This window comes from Vulpes vulpes, chromosome 1, assembly GCF_048418805.1.
Source record: "Vulpes vulpes isolate BD-2025 chromosome 1, VulVul3, whole genome shotgun sequence".
Lineage (NCBI taxonomy): Eukaryota > Metazoa > Chordata > Mammalia > Carnivora > Canidae > Vulpes > Vulpes vulpes.
In genome coordinates, this window is record NC_132780.1 from 17,094,681 (window position 1) to 17,111,708 (window position 17,028).

Sequence of the window (17,028 nt, forward strand, 5' to 3'; positions counted from 1 at the left end):
ACATGGAACTATGTAGTATTTTCAGTTCTCCTTTTGGAGATGCCAGTGACACTTTAGAAATCAGCATAATAGAAGTAAAAAAAAATGGTCCTATCCTTGTATATAAGAAAATATCCAGGAGACCAGGAGACACATTGCAAAGTCACAGGTGTCTGCAGCTGTGAACCTGATAGGGACAAAATGAAAGCATAGTGTGTCTATGAAGGAAGTGGTACCCTTGGTGGGGACTACGTCATGGAATGAACTGGGTCAGGCCCAACTGTCTTATCTCCAGGTGCCCCAACACAGATATTAACTAGGCATTTGGAGAATGGATGAATGAATGAATGAATGAATGAATGGCTCCTGCTTTCTCTTCATCCAGGACCCCATCTTTCCTTCTGCTCCAGACACTCACATAGACCTAAGAATCCTCCACCTTGCAGGACTGATCACCTGAGGATCTAGATGAGCCTGTGACTCCAGGTTTAGCCAGGAATTGACTAGCTCCCTGTTAGAGACAATACTGCTCAATCACCTCAGGTGGGAGGACCTGAGGAGACTCACTGTGTCCCATGCATCATGTGTCCTCAGAGAACCTGGACCAGACTCTGGTGCCACAAACAAGTGCCAGGATGGGGGCAGTGAGGGTCCATTGAGAGTCTCTCCTCCCTTGGCGGGGGGTCTCCTTCATTCTTGGCCAGGAGTGTGGCAGATTCTGTGCAGGGAGGGGGTGAGCTCTGGGGCTGCAGTTCCATTTCTGTGAACTACGAGGCCTCATGCTCCTCCCCAGCTTCTCATGGGTCCTCCCAGCACCAATCCTACTGGATTTCACTTCTCCTTCACCCACAGGAAGCCTACATACCCTCTTGTCTAGGATGCTGCTGCTGCTGCTGCCAATACTGTGGGCAGTTGAATGGGCCCAGGGGAAGGTGAAGTTGGGAGCCTCTGCTGATGCTGGAGTCCCCACAAGATTCTTGGCTCAAGATCCGATATACTGGCTACAAATACAGGAGTCCCTGACGGTGCAGGAGGGCCTGTGCATCTCTGTGCCCTGCTACTTCTCCCACCCCATGGAATACTGGACCAACACTTACTCTGCTTGGGGCTACTGGTTCCGGAATGGGACCAATGTACATTGGGGTGCTCCAGTGGCCACAAACAACCCAGGTCGAAAAGTACAAGAGGAGACCCAGGGCCAATTCTTCCTACTTGGGGACCCTCAGGCCAACAACTGCTCCCTGGAGATCAGAGATGCACAAAGAAGGGACTCAGGGACATACTTCTTTAGGTTGGAGAGAGGGCCTTATTTGAAATATAGTTACCTACAGAACCAGCTCTCCGTGCATGTGACAGGTAAGGAGAAGACTCTAAATGACACCATAGGGGTAGGACAGGGCTCCAGGACTCCCTGGGTGGGTTGGGAGATGCATCTGGGACTCACAGGCAGGGGCTGCACCAAGCCTGGGGCTTCTCTCAGGGGCAGACCTCAGACACTCCTACTGATTCCTATGTCTCCCCATCTCCTCACAGCCCTGACCCATACACCTGACATCCTCATACCAGGGACCCTGGAGTGTGGCTACCCCAGGAACCTGACCTGCTCTGTGCCCTGGGCTTGTGAGCAGGGCATACCCCCCATCTTCTCCTGGATGTCAGCTGCCCTTACCTCCCTGGGCCCCAGGACCCACCTCTCCTCGGTGCTCACCCTCACCCCCAGGCCCCAAGACCACGGCACCAACCTCACCTGTCAGGTGCAGTTCCCTGCAGTTGGTGTAATGGTGGAAAGGACCATCCAACTCAATGTCACCTGTGAGTACAGAGCCAGGACCACCTGGGTGCCTAAGGGATGAGGGGAGGAGAAGCCAGCCTTAAGATGCCTGGGGCTTTAGTCCTAGAGGTCTGGTGGAGTGTGGGACCTAGAAAGACACAAACCCTGTCCCTTCTGTGTTTCTGTGGTTTCTGGGGTGGGGGGATGCCCATATGTATCTGATATTACCCCACCAGACTGAAGAAGGAAATCCCCTCTTTGATCCTAGGTACCACACAGAACCCAACAAATGGTGTCTGCCTGGAACACAGAACAGGTAGGAAGGAGCCTCATGTCCATGGGGTATTGACTGGCCAGGGTCTCTGTCAACTTAAGTCAGAGTGGGACTTTAGACTCCATGGATGAGGGTGTGTTGATGTGCTGTGGTTAGACATGAGAAGCCCTCTCAGCCCTCTTCTCCCATAACCTCGCACTTTGGTCTTGCCCAAGTGACCTGCAGTTTTCTCTCCACTATCTTGAATATGCTTTTCATCAGCCTCTGGTCCCTGAAGGCCTTGGAGCATTTTCAGTAGACTGTACTCTTGGAGGGGAGTTTTGGGTTCATAGCAAAACTAAGCTGAAGGTAGAGATTTTTCCCCAAATGCCCTGCTTTAAGTGCATTACGTCTCCACTATAAACATCCCCCACCAGAGGGTAGCTTTGTTACAATAAAATCTACATGGACGTCCTTTATCACCATCAGTCCATCCTTGACATTAGGGTTCATTCTTGGTATTATACATTCCATGAACTGGACAATTTATAATCACATGTATCCATCTAGTGTTATCGCGTGGAGTAATTTTGCTGCCCCAAAATGTCTCTGATCATTTTTTGACTGTCAATCCCCAGCCCTCACCTTGCCTTCTCTCTGAGCCTAGCCTTACCCCCATTGTTCTATCCCATTGATAATGATATCTGGCCCTCACCTGGATAGTGAGCCCCATTAGGACTCTTTCAGTGCATGCCAAATGGTTGACAGGTGATGCCCAGGGACACATCCTTCACCCTGGGTGTGGGCTCCCAGGATGCATGGCCAGGCAGGGCCAGGAGAGCTGAGGGTCTGAGAACTCCCCTGTTTCTACCTGCCTCTGGAAGTGCATAAGACCACATTTGACTCTAGTGATAGGGCCAGTGGAGGCCAGAAAATTCAGACACCCTCCCTGGAAGGAAGGAGTGACTTTCCACATCCCACAGCGCTCTCTCTCTCTCTCTCTCTCTCTCTCTCTCTCTCTCTCTCTCTCTCCCTCTCTCTCTCTTTCTCTCTCTCATTCTGGAATGCCAAGAGGGCTGAGAGCCTCATGGTCCCGCTGCAGTCAGGTCTGGGATCTGCTGCAGAGAGACTCTGTATGAGGAAGAACCAGGATCCTAGAAGAGATGGTGTTTGCTAGACAGGAGTTCAGGGGCCAGATGGTATGGATAGAAGGTTTCACATAGACCATGTCCTTCTGGTGGAGGCTGAGGTCCCACAATGGGTAGAAGACCCTCAGGGCTGAACCCTGGACAGGAGTGAAAGGGTATCCCTCTCTGTGGAGCTGCAGAGGAGGCAATTTATGACTGCACATCAAGATTGGAGTTCAGTCCAATTGTCTCTGTCTACAGGGAAACCAGGGACCAGGTCAGGACTGACTGTAGGCGCCATTGGGGGAGCTGGTGTCACTATGCTGCTCACTCTCTGCCTCTGCCTTATCTTCTTTCGGTGAGCTGGGTAGGTGTGGGAGAGACGGGAAGAAGTGGGACCTGCAGGGGTTGTGATGTCTTGGAGCAAGGGTGAAGGGTGCCAAGTACAGGTGTGTTCTCAGCCCTGGTCCCAGTGGTCCAGGAGCGAGGATCTTGTTACAAAGTCTTGATATGAAGGCTCCTGGGCTCACCCCAGCCTCAACTTGCCTCAAAAGAATGACCTTATATCAGAGACCCTTGTGTCTCCCATGTCTCCCGTCAGAGTGAAGACCTGCAGGAAGACAGCATCCCGGACAGCAGTGGGCATGGACAATATCCACCCAGTTGTGGAGCCAGCTCCCTTGGTGAGTGATGTGGACATCCTGGCATGCATCTCCCAGGGTGGGAGCCCACACACATGCTCCATTCACTATGTCCAGAAATGAGCTCATCATCTTCCTGCTTGTTTGAAAATGGAGGTTTTATTATTCAGGTATCTGAGACCAGCAGATCAGGACGTGACTGCAACCGCAAAGGCACTCTGTGGCTCACAGTTCCTGGGAGGAGAGGCACATCACCCCACACAGGACCACATGGGGCAGTGCTAGGGTGGGTCAGGAGGCAGAGGAAGCAAAGGGAGACATGGTTAGGGTGGTCACTTCGGCAGCACACATACTAAAATTGGGAGACATGGGTAGGGCCCTTTATTGTGGTTTCCACAGGAAAGGCACACTGAGACAGGGTAGATAGATTTAGGATTGGCTGTTTTGAATAATTTCAGCAGGCTCTAGGGTGTTGGGGCTGTCCTTGGCTGTTTGGTACTTGGCTCTGAGGTGTTTAGGCAGAGGAATAGTGGCCCAGGAAGTAAGTTGGGGTGTGAGCTTTAGAGGAGTTGGTTTGCATGTGAAAGGCATTCTTGCAGGAAAGTCCTTCATCATCTCTAGAGATTGGCTAGTCCTAGCAGGGTTAGCAAGGCCTCAGATGCCAAAGCATCAGAAACATGTGGTTAACACACTCCTAAACACATTCTTCCTGCTGGTTGTCCACCTCCCTGATGGCACTTGTCCTGGAGACCCCGCCACAGACCAATCCCTGTCCTCCACTAGCCTTGCACTTCTTGCACCAATATGCTACTGAGCATGTCTGAGCTTCTGCTCAGTACAGCATAATGCAACCACTCCCTTTGAGCTGAGCTCCCCTCTTAGTCTTTATCCTGCTGGAGCTCTCCCGCCTCTCCTCCCTGGCATGCTAGCATCACCTCCATGAAGATCCTTCTCCCATATGCCAAAGTCTGAAAAGCAATGCTTCTCCCCACAGCCGAAAGCTACCCCGGGGGGGCGAAAACAACTTGGTCTGACATTTGGGGCAGGAAACCCAAAGTTACTGTTTCACTCCCCCAACACCAGCTTGCTCACTCACCTCCAGCAGAGTGAAGTTTTTTGCATCTCAGAATCATCGTTGGGCTGTGCCTTCCTCATGGGTCTGTGTCAACCTGCATTACTCTTGTTCATCTCCAAGCTCTGACCTCATTTATTTATTTAAAACTCTGACTAAAGGGGCACCTGGGTGGCTCAGTCAGTTAAGCACTCCACTCTTGATTTTGGCTTGGGCCTTAATCTCAGGGTTGTGAGTTCAAGCCCCACGTCGAGTTCCACATGGGGTGTGGAGCCTACTTAAAAGCGTAATAATAAATAAGACTCTTACTAAGGTGGACACCACTGAGATTTCTGAGCACATGATCTGTGATCACCATGCATTCATTAATTCCTTTTGCAAATATTTCCCACTTGTCGATTGTTCTGGGTGCTTGGGTAATATCTGTGTTCTTACAAATACATACGTTACAAATATAAAATGTCCCTGCTGTCAAGGACTTAGATTTATTGCGGGGGCGTGGGGGCAGAGACAGAAAGAGGGAATGAAAACAGTGACAGAGAAGTAGCAAAAATATACAAGAAATTGACAGGAAATGGTGCTGCTTTGGAGAGGAATTAGATCAAAGAATGGGGGAGGACAGTCCTGGGACTGGAGTCTTTGAGAAAACACCTGCCAGAAGTGAAGGAGTTCAGTGTGATCCCAGAGAGAATCACTAAGGCTCTATCTAAGCAAAGTTTGGGGATTCTGAGGATGGGCATGATTGATGTGTGGGAGAAGCAGCAAGTTGGACAGTGTGCCTAAAGCAGATCTGTGTGGGCGTGGGCAGTGAGTAATAGTGGGTGGGAAATGGAGATGGAGAGGCATGGGGGCTGCAGTTCACCATAATTACCTATGTATTTTTAGAAGAGTGACAATGTAAAGGAAAACCACATAGAACTACAACTTCTGACCCTTTTGGTCACTAAATATGTGTGTAGTTTTCCCCACGCCAAATAATTCTCTCTGACACCAGGTGGATGTTCCCCAATTCAACTCAGTTCTGGCATGATCTACCTGGAGCTGGCATCGGATCCCACAGGTGAGGGAGGGCTCAGCCCCACGAGGCTGCCCCACCCTACTTCAGATGCCGGTCATAAGTTTAGGTTGTCACTTGTGCTTCTGACCAACTGGCTATAGATTGGAGGTTCCCACAACCCCCATCCTCAGTTTAATTAATTTGTCGCAGTGGCCCAGAGAACTCAGGAAAGCAGTTTGCTTACTGCATACCAGTCTATTATAAAAGGATATAATGAGAGATACAGATCAACATCCAGATGGAAGAAATGCATCCCTTTTCCCGTGTGGCACCCTCCAAGCACCTCCATGTGTTCACCAACCCAGAAGCTCCCTAACTGCACCCCCCACCATGCTGTTGGGACTTGTATGGATGCCTCCCCACATAGACACAATAAATCATTACCTCCATTTTCAGCTCCTCTTCCCTTCCTGGAGGATGAGGACATGGAGTTGAAATTTCCAAGCTTCTAACCACGGCCTGTTATTTCTGTGACCAGCCCCCATCCAGGAGCCAACCAAGGTTTACATCATTAGAACAAAGATACTGCTGTCTTCCAGGAAATTCTAAGGGATTTAGGAGCTCTGTGTCAGGAACCAGGGTCAAAAACCAAACATTGGAACAGAAGATGCTTCTAGCACTCTTGTCACTTAGGAAATTATAAGGATTTTAAGAAATCTGTGCAGCAATGTGTGTGTATATATATATATATATATACATATACACACATTCTATTATTTCACAGATGTGAAGTGATGTTCTATTTTTTTAAGTAGGCTCCACGCCCAATGTGGGGCCTGAACTAATGACCCTGAGAGCAAGAGTTGTGTGATCTATTGACTGAGCCAGCCAGGTACCCCAAACTGATGCTCATTTTAATGGGGTCACTCTGGCTGCTGTGCTGAGAATGCCAATAGGAGGCTAGGGCAGAAAAAAGGAGACTGGATAAGGAAGACACTCAAATAATCCAGGCAAGAGATGATGCAGACTGTATTAGTTTGCTAGGGCTCCCATAATAAGATACCATAGAATGCATGGCTTAGACTACAGAAACCTATTTTCAGAAACAATTGTGAAGGCTGGAAGTCCAAGGGTAAGATGCCAGCAAGGTTAGCTTCTTTTGAAAACTCTCTCCTTGGCTTGCAGATGGCTGCCTTCTCTCTGTGACCTCCTCTGGCTTCTTCCTTGTGTACAAACATCTCCAGTGTCTGTTCTGCTTACAAGGACATAAGTCATTTTGGGCCCTACCTTAATGTCCTTGTTTAAACTTAATTATATGTTTATTTTTTTAAGATTTATTTATTTATTCATGAGATACACAGAGAGGGAGAGAGGCAGAGACATAGACAGAGGGAGAAGCAGGCTCTTCACAGGAGCTGGATGTGGGACTCGATCCCGGATCTCAGAATCACGATCTGATCTGAAGGCAGTCACCCAACTGCTGAGCCACCCAGGCATCCCTAATTATCTCTTTATTTTTTGAAAAAGAATTTATTTACTTATTCATGAGAGACACAGGGAGAGAGGCAGAGACATAGGCAGAGGGAGGAGGCTCCCTGCAGGAAGCCTGATGTGGAACTTGATCCCAGGACCCCAGGATCACCATCTGAGCCAAAGGCACATGCTCAACCACTGAGCCACCCAGGTGCCCGTTAATTACCTCTTTAAAGGCCCCATAATCCAAATATGGTCACAATAGGTGTTAGAACTTGAACAAATAAATTCAACACATGGGCACAATTCAGTCCATAAGACAGACTAAGTCCAGGGTAACAGTGGTAAATCAGGATTTGCTAATGGAGTGATAGAGTACATGTGGGAGATGAGCAAAGAGAGTTCACTGCCCTTACCTAGTGGGTAGATATTGTAATAGATGCCAAAGATGAATCTGTAGATGTCAGAGATATCCACAGATGTCCATAAATGTTCATAGATACCAAAGACAACTCCATCATGGTTGCCCTGAGCAACAGAAATAACTGAATCAGCAATTCCTGAAATTGCCAACTCTGTAGGAGTATGTTTGCAAGAGGGGGGGAGTCAAACTTTATTTTGGTCACTATCAGCTTAAGGTGCCTCTGACAAGTCTGAGTGAAGAAGACAAGTAGATGACAAGAGTCTGGAACTCAGGACAGGTGTCCAGGTAGGAGGCAAAGATTTTGGGGTGCATCCACATCGAGGTCCTACGGTAGATGAAGCCATAAAAAAGAGGAGGGTTCTGCAGACAGAGCCCTGTGAGTGCCAGGGATCCAAGGTAGAGACAACAAGAAAAACCACTGAGAAAAAAGAAATGACCAAGAGAGGGTGGGTCCTGGTAGCCAAAGGGAAATGAAGCTTCAGGGAGAAGAGAATGCATGTTTGTCTCAAATGCTAGTAAGATCCAGTAGGATAAATTCTTAGAAATGAATCTCAAATTTAGCAAATGGTGTCACAGCTGATCTTGACAAAAGCAGATCTGCTTGCCTGGTAAAGGAAGTTATCTTAATTGGAGTAAGTTCAAGAGAAAATAGGAGGATGGGAAGTGGAAACACTCTTGAAAAATGTTGCCATAAATCTAGAGAAATTAGTCTGCAGCAGGAAGTAGCCATACTTCTGAATTCCTTGGAACTTCCTATGTGATAGGAGCATCTTTTATACCAGCAGGATGACTCTGGATGGGCTTCTGGATGGGTTGGTCACCAGAAAGACCACTCCATGATTAGAAGCTTGGCATTTTCATCACTGCTCCCTGCCCCTCATTCTCCAGAGAGGGGAGAGAGGCTGGAAGTGAAATTAGTGATTGATCATGCATACATGATGAAGTCTCCATAAAACTCCCAAAGTATGGAGTTCGAGGAACTTCCAAGTTGGTGAACACCTAGTGATCCCTGAAGTGCTCTTTGGAGAGAGTGTGGAAGCTCCTGCCACCTCCCCCCATCTCCCCCTATGCATCTCTTTCATTTGAATGTTCATCTGTGCTGTGTCTTTTATCACATCGGTTTATAAAAGCTAGTAAACAGTAAGTAAACTGCTTTCCTGAGTTCTGTGAGCCACTCTAGCAAATTAATAGAACCTGAGGTGGGGCTCGTGGCAACTACTAATTTATACCCAGTTGGTCAGAAGCACAGGTGACAACCCGGACTTCCAACTGTCAGGGGAAGTGGGAGTGGGGCAGCTGTGCAAGTCTGAGCCCTTAATCTGTGGGATCTGGCATTATCTCTGGGTAAAGAGTGTCAGAATGGAGTTGAACTATGGGCCACCCAGCTGGTGTTGGAGAATTGCTTGGTAACAGAGGTGTTGTAGATATGGTAGCAGTGTGAGAATAAAGACACACCCAGAAGAAAAGTGAGCTTTTCATAAACATCTTCCTATGTGTTCTGTGCCAGAGAGACTGGAGTTGGGTTCATGATCAGCAAATGTGTGGCTTTGGGGAGTACCTAACCTCTCTGAGAATAAGTTTCTCTCTCTGTAAAATTAAAGTATTTTCCGGGTGGCTCAGAGGTTTAGTGCCGCCTTCCGCTCAGGGCCTGATCCTGGAGATCTGGGATGGAGTCCCACGTCAGGCTCCCTGCATGGAGCCTGCTTCTCCCTCTGCCTGTGTCTCTGCCTCTCTCTCTCTCCTCTTTGTCTCTCATGAATAAATAAAATCTTTAAAATAATAATAATAGTATTTTCCACACAAGTTTGAGTGAGTGTTCCGTAAAATTTGAAAGCAATTAATAGTCCTATATTTATAGATACAAAATGTTTGATAAAGAATGGAAGAATGAACAATGTCCTGTCAGAATCAAATTCACTTCGCAGACCCTCGCTGCCTTCTCACCCTACCCCACACCCACCGCCCTGCTCTAACTCCTTCTTCGCTTTCCACCTAGGATTACCAGGAGTCAGACCTCCCTGATGACCCCACAAGCTCTGCAGAGGTGCCCCCCACCTCGGAGATGGAGCAGGAGCTCTATTATGCCTCCATCCGCTTTCACAGGAGGACAGAGAGCACCTGTGCAGAATACTCAGAGATCAGGACCCAATGAGGAACCACAAGGAGCATCAGTCTCAGAGGAAGCGTCCATATCCTCCAGGAAGGGGGATCCAAACCCTGATTTTTAGAAGAGTTAACATCCCCATAGGCAACGGGCTTACAAACTCCTGAATGTGAGTTTCCTGCTATATGGAACTAACTAAGGCTTTGTAATCAGAGAGGCCTGGGATGGAATCCATGCTCTCTCATTTATCAGCAGGGTGACTTCATGCAAGCCACCTTACCCCTCCGTGTCTCGGTTTCCTGCTTTGCGAAATGGTTGTAAGAAATCCCATCTCACAGGGTTGCCATGAGGATTAAATAGAAGTGCATATGGAAAACACTCAACAGAGGTCCTGCTGCATTGTGATAGTTTGGTGCATACTGGTTCCTTGCCCCTTGAACAGAAAGGTGTTGGTGACATTTCACCTAGGGGCTGGTTATGTTCTGCCCAGGACATCAGAAACGTGTCAGTCTCACTTTCAAAACCCTCCCATGTGGTAGTCATTTTGCAATGTATCAAATCATTACATTGTGTAACTTAAACTTACACAATGCTACGTGTCAATTATACCCCAATAAAGTTGGAAAAAACTATAGATGCAGATGTATTACTTAATGATAAATATTAGTGAATATTTATCAGAAAAAGGAAATCCTTCGCACGCGTCCCTTCCTTGACTTGGTCTCCAGCATCATCCCTCTCCTCTCCTGAATCTTCTCTTTCATTCCTGCCTGCCTCCTACTAGTTTTATTAGAGGCAAAATCACATATTAACATTTAGAGAATTTCCTAAAATTCAGGGTTAGCCACACTTAAAAAACCTCTCCCTCTCCTCAGCCCCAGAGACTAATTTACAAGCTTCTAATCTGACATTCCAGGTCAAGGGTCAGGATTTTTTTTTTTTTTTTTGGTAGAGGGTCAGATAGCAAATATTTTAGGCTTTGCAAGCTGTAAGCATTCTGTAGCAACTATTCAACTCTGTGTTTGCAGTGCAAATGCAGTCATAGACAAATGAGTTAATGTGGCTGTGTTCCAACAAAATTTAATTTACAAAAGCAGGTAGTCCACTGGCTATAGTTCTCTGACCTCTATTCCATGTTGTTTTCAATCTCACCCAGTCTACATCCGCATCCCCATATCTTAAACCATCAATCCCTCATGTCATTCTCTAAATGCCCCCAATCTTCAGGCATTCACATCCCTCCTCCAGGAAGACCCGTCACCAGGTCATCATCCATCTGGCACCTCTGTATCCTTCAAAATAAACTGAAAAATAGATGTCAGGGTTGAGATGGTTGGTGAAGGCAATCAAGAATTTGTAATCTTCCTCCTAAAAAACCTAATAGTTTACTTAAAATAAAAATCAATAAATTAAAAACAGCCTCAAATCCACCAGTAGCACCAAAACCATGACAGGGACAAAGCATAATGCCATAAGACCATTAAGTGACTCCTAAAAACAAATAGGAGATTCTGGTGTGGTGTAAAAAAATGGCTGGGACCTAACTCTCCCTGCCCTACATCCAAAAGGGACAGCCGTCAGACTTCTGTTTATAATAATGTCAGGCTTGGTGACACGAGCCAACCATCTGTTGAAAACATTGAAAGTTAGTGGATAAACTTCCAATCGAGACAAGTTGTCATCAACCCATTGTTCCCTGCTGTCCCCTAGAAACCCTGTAAGTGGTTCAAGAAATAAAGGAGAATTATGGCATGTGGTAAGAAGATGAATTGGTTTAGGACCCCAAGACTAGGGGACCAATACAGAGACAGAGCATCTCAGTCCCCTCATCCAACAGAGGAGAGACACTCAGACCCATTGTTTCCCAAATCCTGACTGAGAAACAAAAAGCAGCCAGGTAGACTCATTTCTCTCCAGGCAGGCACATCACTACCAGGAAGGGAGATCAACTGGAGCCAGAAATACGTGTCCAGGAAACACTTACCTTCTCCACCAGGCTTGAGATACCTTCTCCTGCCCACAGACACTGGAGCAGGTAGGAAGAAGGGAAGAAAGGGGGGATCCAGGCATATTGTCTAATACAATTGACCCTAAGGTCTCTCCTTTGTCAAATGTGAAGACTAGCCTCCTCACTTTCAGGTGTGTGTGTGTGTGTGTGTGTGTGTGTGTGTGTGTATGATGAAGTAATCTGTTTTTTTTAAAGATTTATTTATTTATTCATTCAGAGAGAGAGAGAGAGAGGCAGAGACACAGGCAGAGGGAGAAGCAGGCTCCATGCAGGAAGCCCAATGTGGGACTCGACCCTGGGTCTCCAGGATCACACCCTGGGCTGCAGGCGGTGTAAACAGCTGCGCCACCAGGGCTGCCCTGAAGCAATCTATTTAAAGAAGCAGTATAAGAGGCCAGTAAGCAGAGGGCCTTAGCAAGAAGCTCAGCCAGATGAGGCAGATAGAAGTCATCCACAGGAGGAACAATGCTGAGAGTGAACAGGAGAAGTGGCAGATGGAGCAGAGAGAGGAGGCCAGTACTACCCACTCCTCTCTACTTCCCTGGCTCCATCCATCCTCACCCCTTTGCCCTCCTGGCCCCAAACCAAGACATAAGCATCTGGGTTAGGTCCTTCTGCTGAGCTGGGAGGTACCTGAGCTCAAAGCATGGCCCTGTTTCAGCACCACAGACAGCACCAGGTCCCCTGCCTGGAACTCTCCAGGGGTCTGAGAGACTCCCCTGGGTCTCCTGGTGGATGGAGAGCCCCCCGGGTGCCTCCTGGTGTGTGAAGTGCACAAGAGCCTATGGAAGGGTCTGGTGACATCCTAAGTCAATGATGCTGGCCAGGGGTGTCTGGGACCTTGCAGGGTGTGCTTCCCTCCTAAGACTAGGGCTCTTTGCCCTCAGAAGGTGTTAACCAGGAATTGGGTGTGTCCCGAGATGAGGTTTAGGCAAGGGTGTCCCCAGTAATTAGATGAAATAACAAAGCCAGTCTTGGGGCATTGTTGGCAAGAAAGTAGTAGTCACTCAAAGAGGCGGACCTTTGTATGACCTAAGAGAGAAATAAGGTTTCCATTTAATTTTGTAACTGTCTTCCTACCAAGCCTGGGTAACTTCCAGATGCTTTTTTTCTTTCTCTGTTTGAACTGATTTTCACTCTTTCAGTCTGGGATGAGTTTTTCCTCTTTCCATGTTTTCTCACATTTCTGTCTGGAGGCTTCTGGTCCCTCGATAGATGGTCTCAACCATTCCAAGTTTCCAACCTCTGCTGGCAATTCTTGCAGTGAATAGCCAAGGCTATCTTGAGCCCCAGAGTTGGGAAGTGCACAAAGTCTGGGTGCTGTTGATAGGGCTATAAGCAGGAAATTCATGCCTGTCCAACATTCCTCCATTTCTGTTTCTCCTTTTCAGACTCTCAATCTGCTCAAGAGTGCTACATGGGGGCTAGCCATGGAAGCCAGACCCCTCCCTTATGGTCCCTCCAGGGTCTACCACACCAGGTGATCAGAATCCTCCCCAGGCCAACCCTTATCTGAGTCCTCCAAACATCAGAACAGGGTTCACCATTGGTCATCCCCAGAGCCAGCATTCTAAAGGACACTGACCTCACTCCACTTTTCACTGGCAGGGTTAGAGACCTCTAGAAAAGGAAGGATGAGAAAAACTCTAGCTGCTTTATGTCTTAGGATAGAGGAAAGTCCTGGATGTGGGAGCCCCAATGGAGGGGCCAGGCATGGGAGCACTGTGTTCATTGTCTCCCAAATATCTCTTCCCACACCTAACCCACCTCCACACAATAGGGAAGCACTTGGCTGATTTTGCCTTGCCCCTACACAAAAGAACAAACTTTTGTTCACCTGTCACTTCTGGTCTCCCAAATTATTTCCTACAGTTGTGAGTGAGTAGATGCAAGGAAAGGAAAGTCATCTATATGTTCTTTTCTTTTCTTTCTTTTTAAAAAAGATTTATTTATTTATTTATTTATGAGAGAGAGAGAGACAGAGAGGGAGGGAGAGAGAGAGAGAGAGAGAACAAGCAAGAGGAATATGAGGCAGAGGGAGAGGGAGAAGCAGACTCTCTGATGAGCAGGGAGCCTGACACAGGGCTCGATCCTAGGACCTGAGATCATGACCTGAGCTGAAGGCAGATGCTCCACTGACTGAGCCACCCAGGTATCACACAATTTTCTTTACCAAAATTAAAACAATACTTTATGCAAGATTCTGCTACTTGTGTGTTTACCTTTATGTAAATACTGCCACTTGACACATATTTATCCCCTACTATGAAATTTATCATTCCTGTGAGCAAAGCGAGTCTATACTGTTGTGAAAAATGCACATTATTGCCTCCAAGGACTTACTTTCTATCTTGGAAACATGAATATACAATCAAGGAAATTCATCTCACCTGTTTCGACCCACTCCCAATCTACTTTCCACAGAGACCCAGAGAGAATTCTAAAAACCCAAGTGTCATTTTCAGCTTCTAACCCTCCATTGGCTCCCAGTTGCCCAAGTGGGAATAACAAAATCCTTTAAGATGAGCTCAGGCTGTTACATGGTCCATCTTATTTGGCTCAGTGGGCAGGGACAGGTTTCTAATGCCTAGAATACACAAAAAGCTGAAAAGCCAGCACAGACACATAGGTGCCAATGAATTTGTTTATTTATTCTATCAAAGGATGAGCTTTTCAAAGGCAACATCATGACATTCATATAGATATGAAATAAACATTTGTTACAGTTTTTTATTGTGGCAAAAAACCCACCTACCATCGATTCTATCCTCTTAACAAAAATTTAAGTGTACACTAGTGTTAACTATAGTCACTAGGGATCCCTGGGTGGCGCAGCGGTTTGGCGCCTGCCTTTGGCCCAGGGCGCGATCCTGGAGACTCGGGATCGTATCCCACGTCAGGCTCCTGGTGCATGGAGCCTGCTTCTCCCTCTGCCTATGTCTCTGCCTCTCTCTCTCTCACTGTGTGCCTATCATAAATAAATAAAATTAAAAATTAAAAAAAAAACTATAGTCACTATGTCCTACAGCAGATCTCTAGAACTTTTTCATCTTGCATGACTGAAACTTTATAACCATTGTACAGCAACTCTCCATTTTATTTAACTCATTATGAATGAGGGAACCAGGCAGAAATTAATGGTGCACAAATTTATATGGAATAAGGGAATATTGAAATGAATTTGTGAATGCATAGTAAAAGTGGCTTGGTGGGGGGGTTCAAGTTCCCCCCACCCCAAGTGGACAGAATGGATATGTATGTCTATGGACAAGATCTATTTGCATTGCTATTAGTTATCTATAAATTATACCGTTTAAAATAGTTCAAAGGTAATAAAATGCTAGAATCAGATCACCCCAGAAGTGTATGCTCTAAAGAATACATATTTTCCTTCGGAGATTGCCAGAAATCTTATTTTGCTTATTCTAAATATCCCTACAATTTTTTAAATTTAATTAATTAATTAATTTATTTATTCATATGAGAGAGAGAGAGAGAGAGACAGGAGGACGGAGAAGCAGGCTCCATGCCGGGAGCCCGACGCGGAACTCGATCCCGGGACTCCAGGATCTCGCCCTGGGCCAAAGGCAAGCGCTTACCGCTGAGCCACCCAGGGATCCCCTCCCTACAATTTTTTAATGAAGATTTTATTTTATTTTTTTAAATTTTTTATTTATTCATGATACACATAGAGAGAGAGAGAGAGAGGCAGAAACACGGGCAGAGGGGGAGAAGCAGGCTCCATGCAGGGAGCCCGACGCGGGACCTAATCCCGGGACTCCAGGATCGTGCCCCTGGCCAAAGGCAGGCGCTAAACCTCTGAGCCACCCAGGGATCCCCAAGAGTTTATTTTTTAAGTAATCTCTACACCCAGTATAGGGCCCAAACCCCTAACCCCAAGGTCAAGAGTCACATCCTCCACTGACCGAGCCAGCCAGGTGCCCTAATAGCCTTACAATTCTTAAAATAAATATTCATTGATCACCTAATGTATGCCAAGGATGTTTATAGTCAGAGTGGATTCAGCAGTAAATGGGAAATACACGACCCCTTGTGAAGCTTAGTTTTAATGGCAGGAGAGACAAAGAATAATTAAGTAGACCCTATGTTATATTGATTCATGATAAGGAGTTTGAAGAAAAACAAAAGAGAAAGATATAAAGGGAATATGAAATGGATTATACTCTCCGTTATGTTGTCCATGGATGTTATCATTAAGAAACTGACAATTGAGTCTGCATAAATATACACAAAGGCACTTCTGCAGACGCATACACACAACTCAATTATGCACACACAGAGGACACAGACACACATGCAGAAGTACAGACACACATGCACTTCAAACATACACACAGACACACAGAGACACTGATACACCTCAAAATACACACACAGAAATCACTCACACACATATACACAGACACAAACATACCTCAGACGTACACACAGACCACACATATATACACAGATCAAAGAAATACACACACAGCATAGACACACAGAGAGACTGCAGACATAAAGGCACATGCAAATACAGAGACACACATGCCACAGATACACAACAGACACATTCATACATACTTACATCACAGCCACACAAGATGAGGCATTTTCCATTGGCTCCTCATGCTGGGAGGAGCTTTGCTCTGGGAAGACTGGGGCCCTACTTCTCAGGACAAATAAACCCAATAACCCAGCAGAAGGGAAAAGTCAAAGTGCCCTGTGACTCTGGCCTACTTTCTGTCATGTGAGCCGCCTTTTGTTCCCAGCCACTCACGTCACTGTCCACCTATCCCAGCTACCCTGGACCAGCAGATCCCAAAATCTCTCATTCCAGATGCTGGCCTGTGTTTGGAACAGTAGTTTTGTCCACACTCGGACTGGCCATCAGGGAATGGACAGGAAAGGTGGAAACATTTCCCAGCCTTTGGAAGACAGACAGGATGCCAAGACAGGTGAGAAGAGAAGTGGATTCACCTCAGAAGAGTATGGGAATGAAGGAGCAGGAAGCAAAAAATGGTGGGCTCTGAAGTCACAGGCCAATGTGGGAGGCCCCAGTGTACTGCTAGGGGACTCTGTCCCTGGACCCTGCCCTGAGAGCCCCATGAGGGGCTCATGGGACATACTGGGAGCCCCCAAGGATGCTCAGGAAGTTCTTCCCATGATCCTGGGCCCA

General features: G+C 46.8%; 1 protein-coding gene across 2 annotated transcripts; it reads left to right on the forward strand.

Annotated features, from left to right (window-relative positions):
* Positions 1-681: 681 nt before the first annotated feature.
* LOC112931435 (myeloid cell surface antigen CD33-like) lies at positions 682-16,807 on the forward strand. Of its 2 annotated transcripts, XM_072757691.1 has the most exons (8): positions 819-1,335; positions 1,513-1,791; positions 2,019-2,066; positions 3,392-3,488; positions 3,732-3,813; positions 9,734-10,010; positions 11,759-11,876; positions 16,690-16,807. In XM_072757691.1, exons 1-6 carry the CDS (start codon positions 858-860, stop codon positions 9,887-9,889), a joined length of 1,140 nt encoding a protein of 379 aa, XP_072613792.1. In that variant the 5' UTR covers positions 819-857; the 3' UTR covers positions 9,890-10,010; positions 11,759-11,876; positions 16,690-16,807. The 2 variants fall into 2 exon arrangements, with proteins under 2 accessions (XP_072613785.1, XP_072613792.1); XM_072757684.1 differs by lacking the exons at positions 11,759-11,876; positions 16,690-16,807 and having other exon boundaries at positions 682-1,335; positions 9,734-10,475.
* The last annotated feature ends 221 nt before the right edge of the window (positions 16,808-17,028 follow it).

Excerpts from the sequence above, each read along its gene's own strand:
- LOC112931435 (XM_072757684.1), top strand. The coding sequence starts at position 759 with ATGCTCCTCCCCAGCTTCTCATGGGTCCTCCCAGCACCAATCCTACTG. Across the intron at positions 2,067-3,391 it reads CTGCCTGGAACACAGAACAG|GGAAACCAGGGACCAGGTCA; the intron begins GTAGGAAGGAGC and ends CTCTGTCTACAG. Across the intron at positions 3,489-3,731 it reads CTCTGCCTTATCTTCTTTCG|AGTGAAGACCTGCAGGAAGA; the intron begins GTGAGCTGGGTA and ends GTCTCCCGTCAG.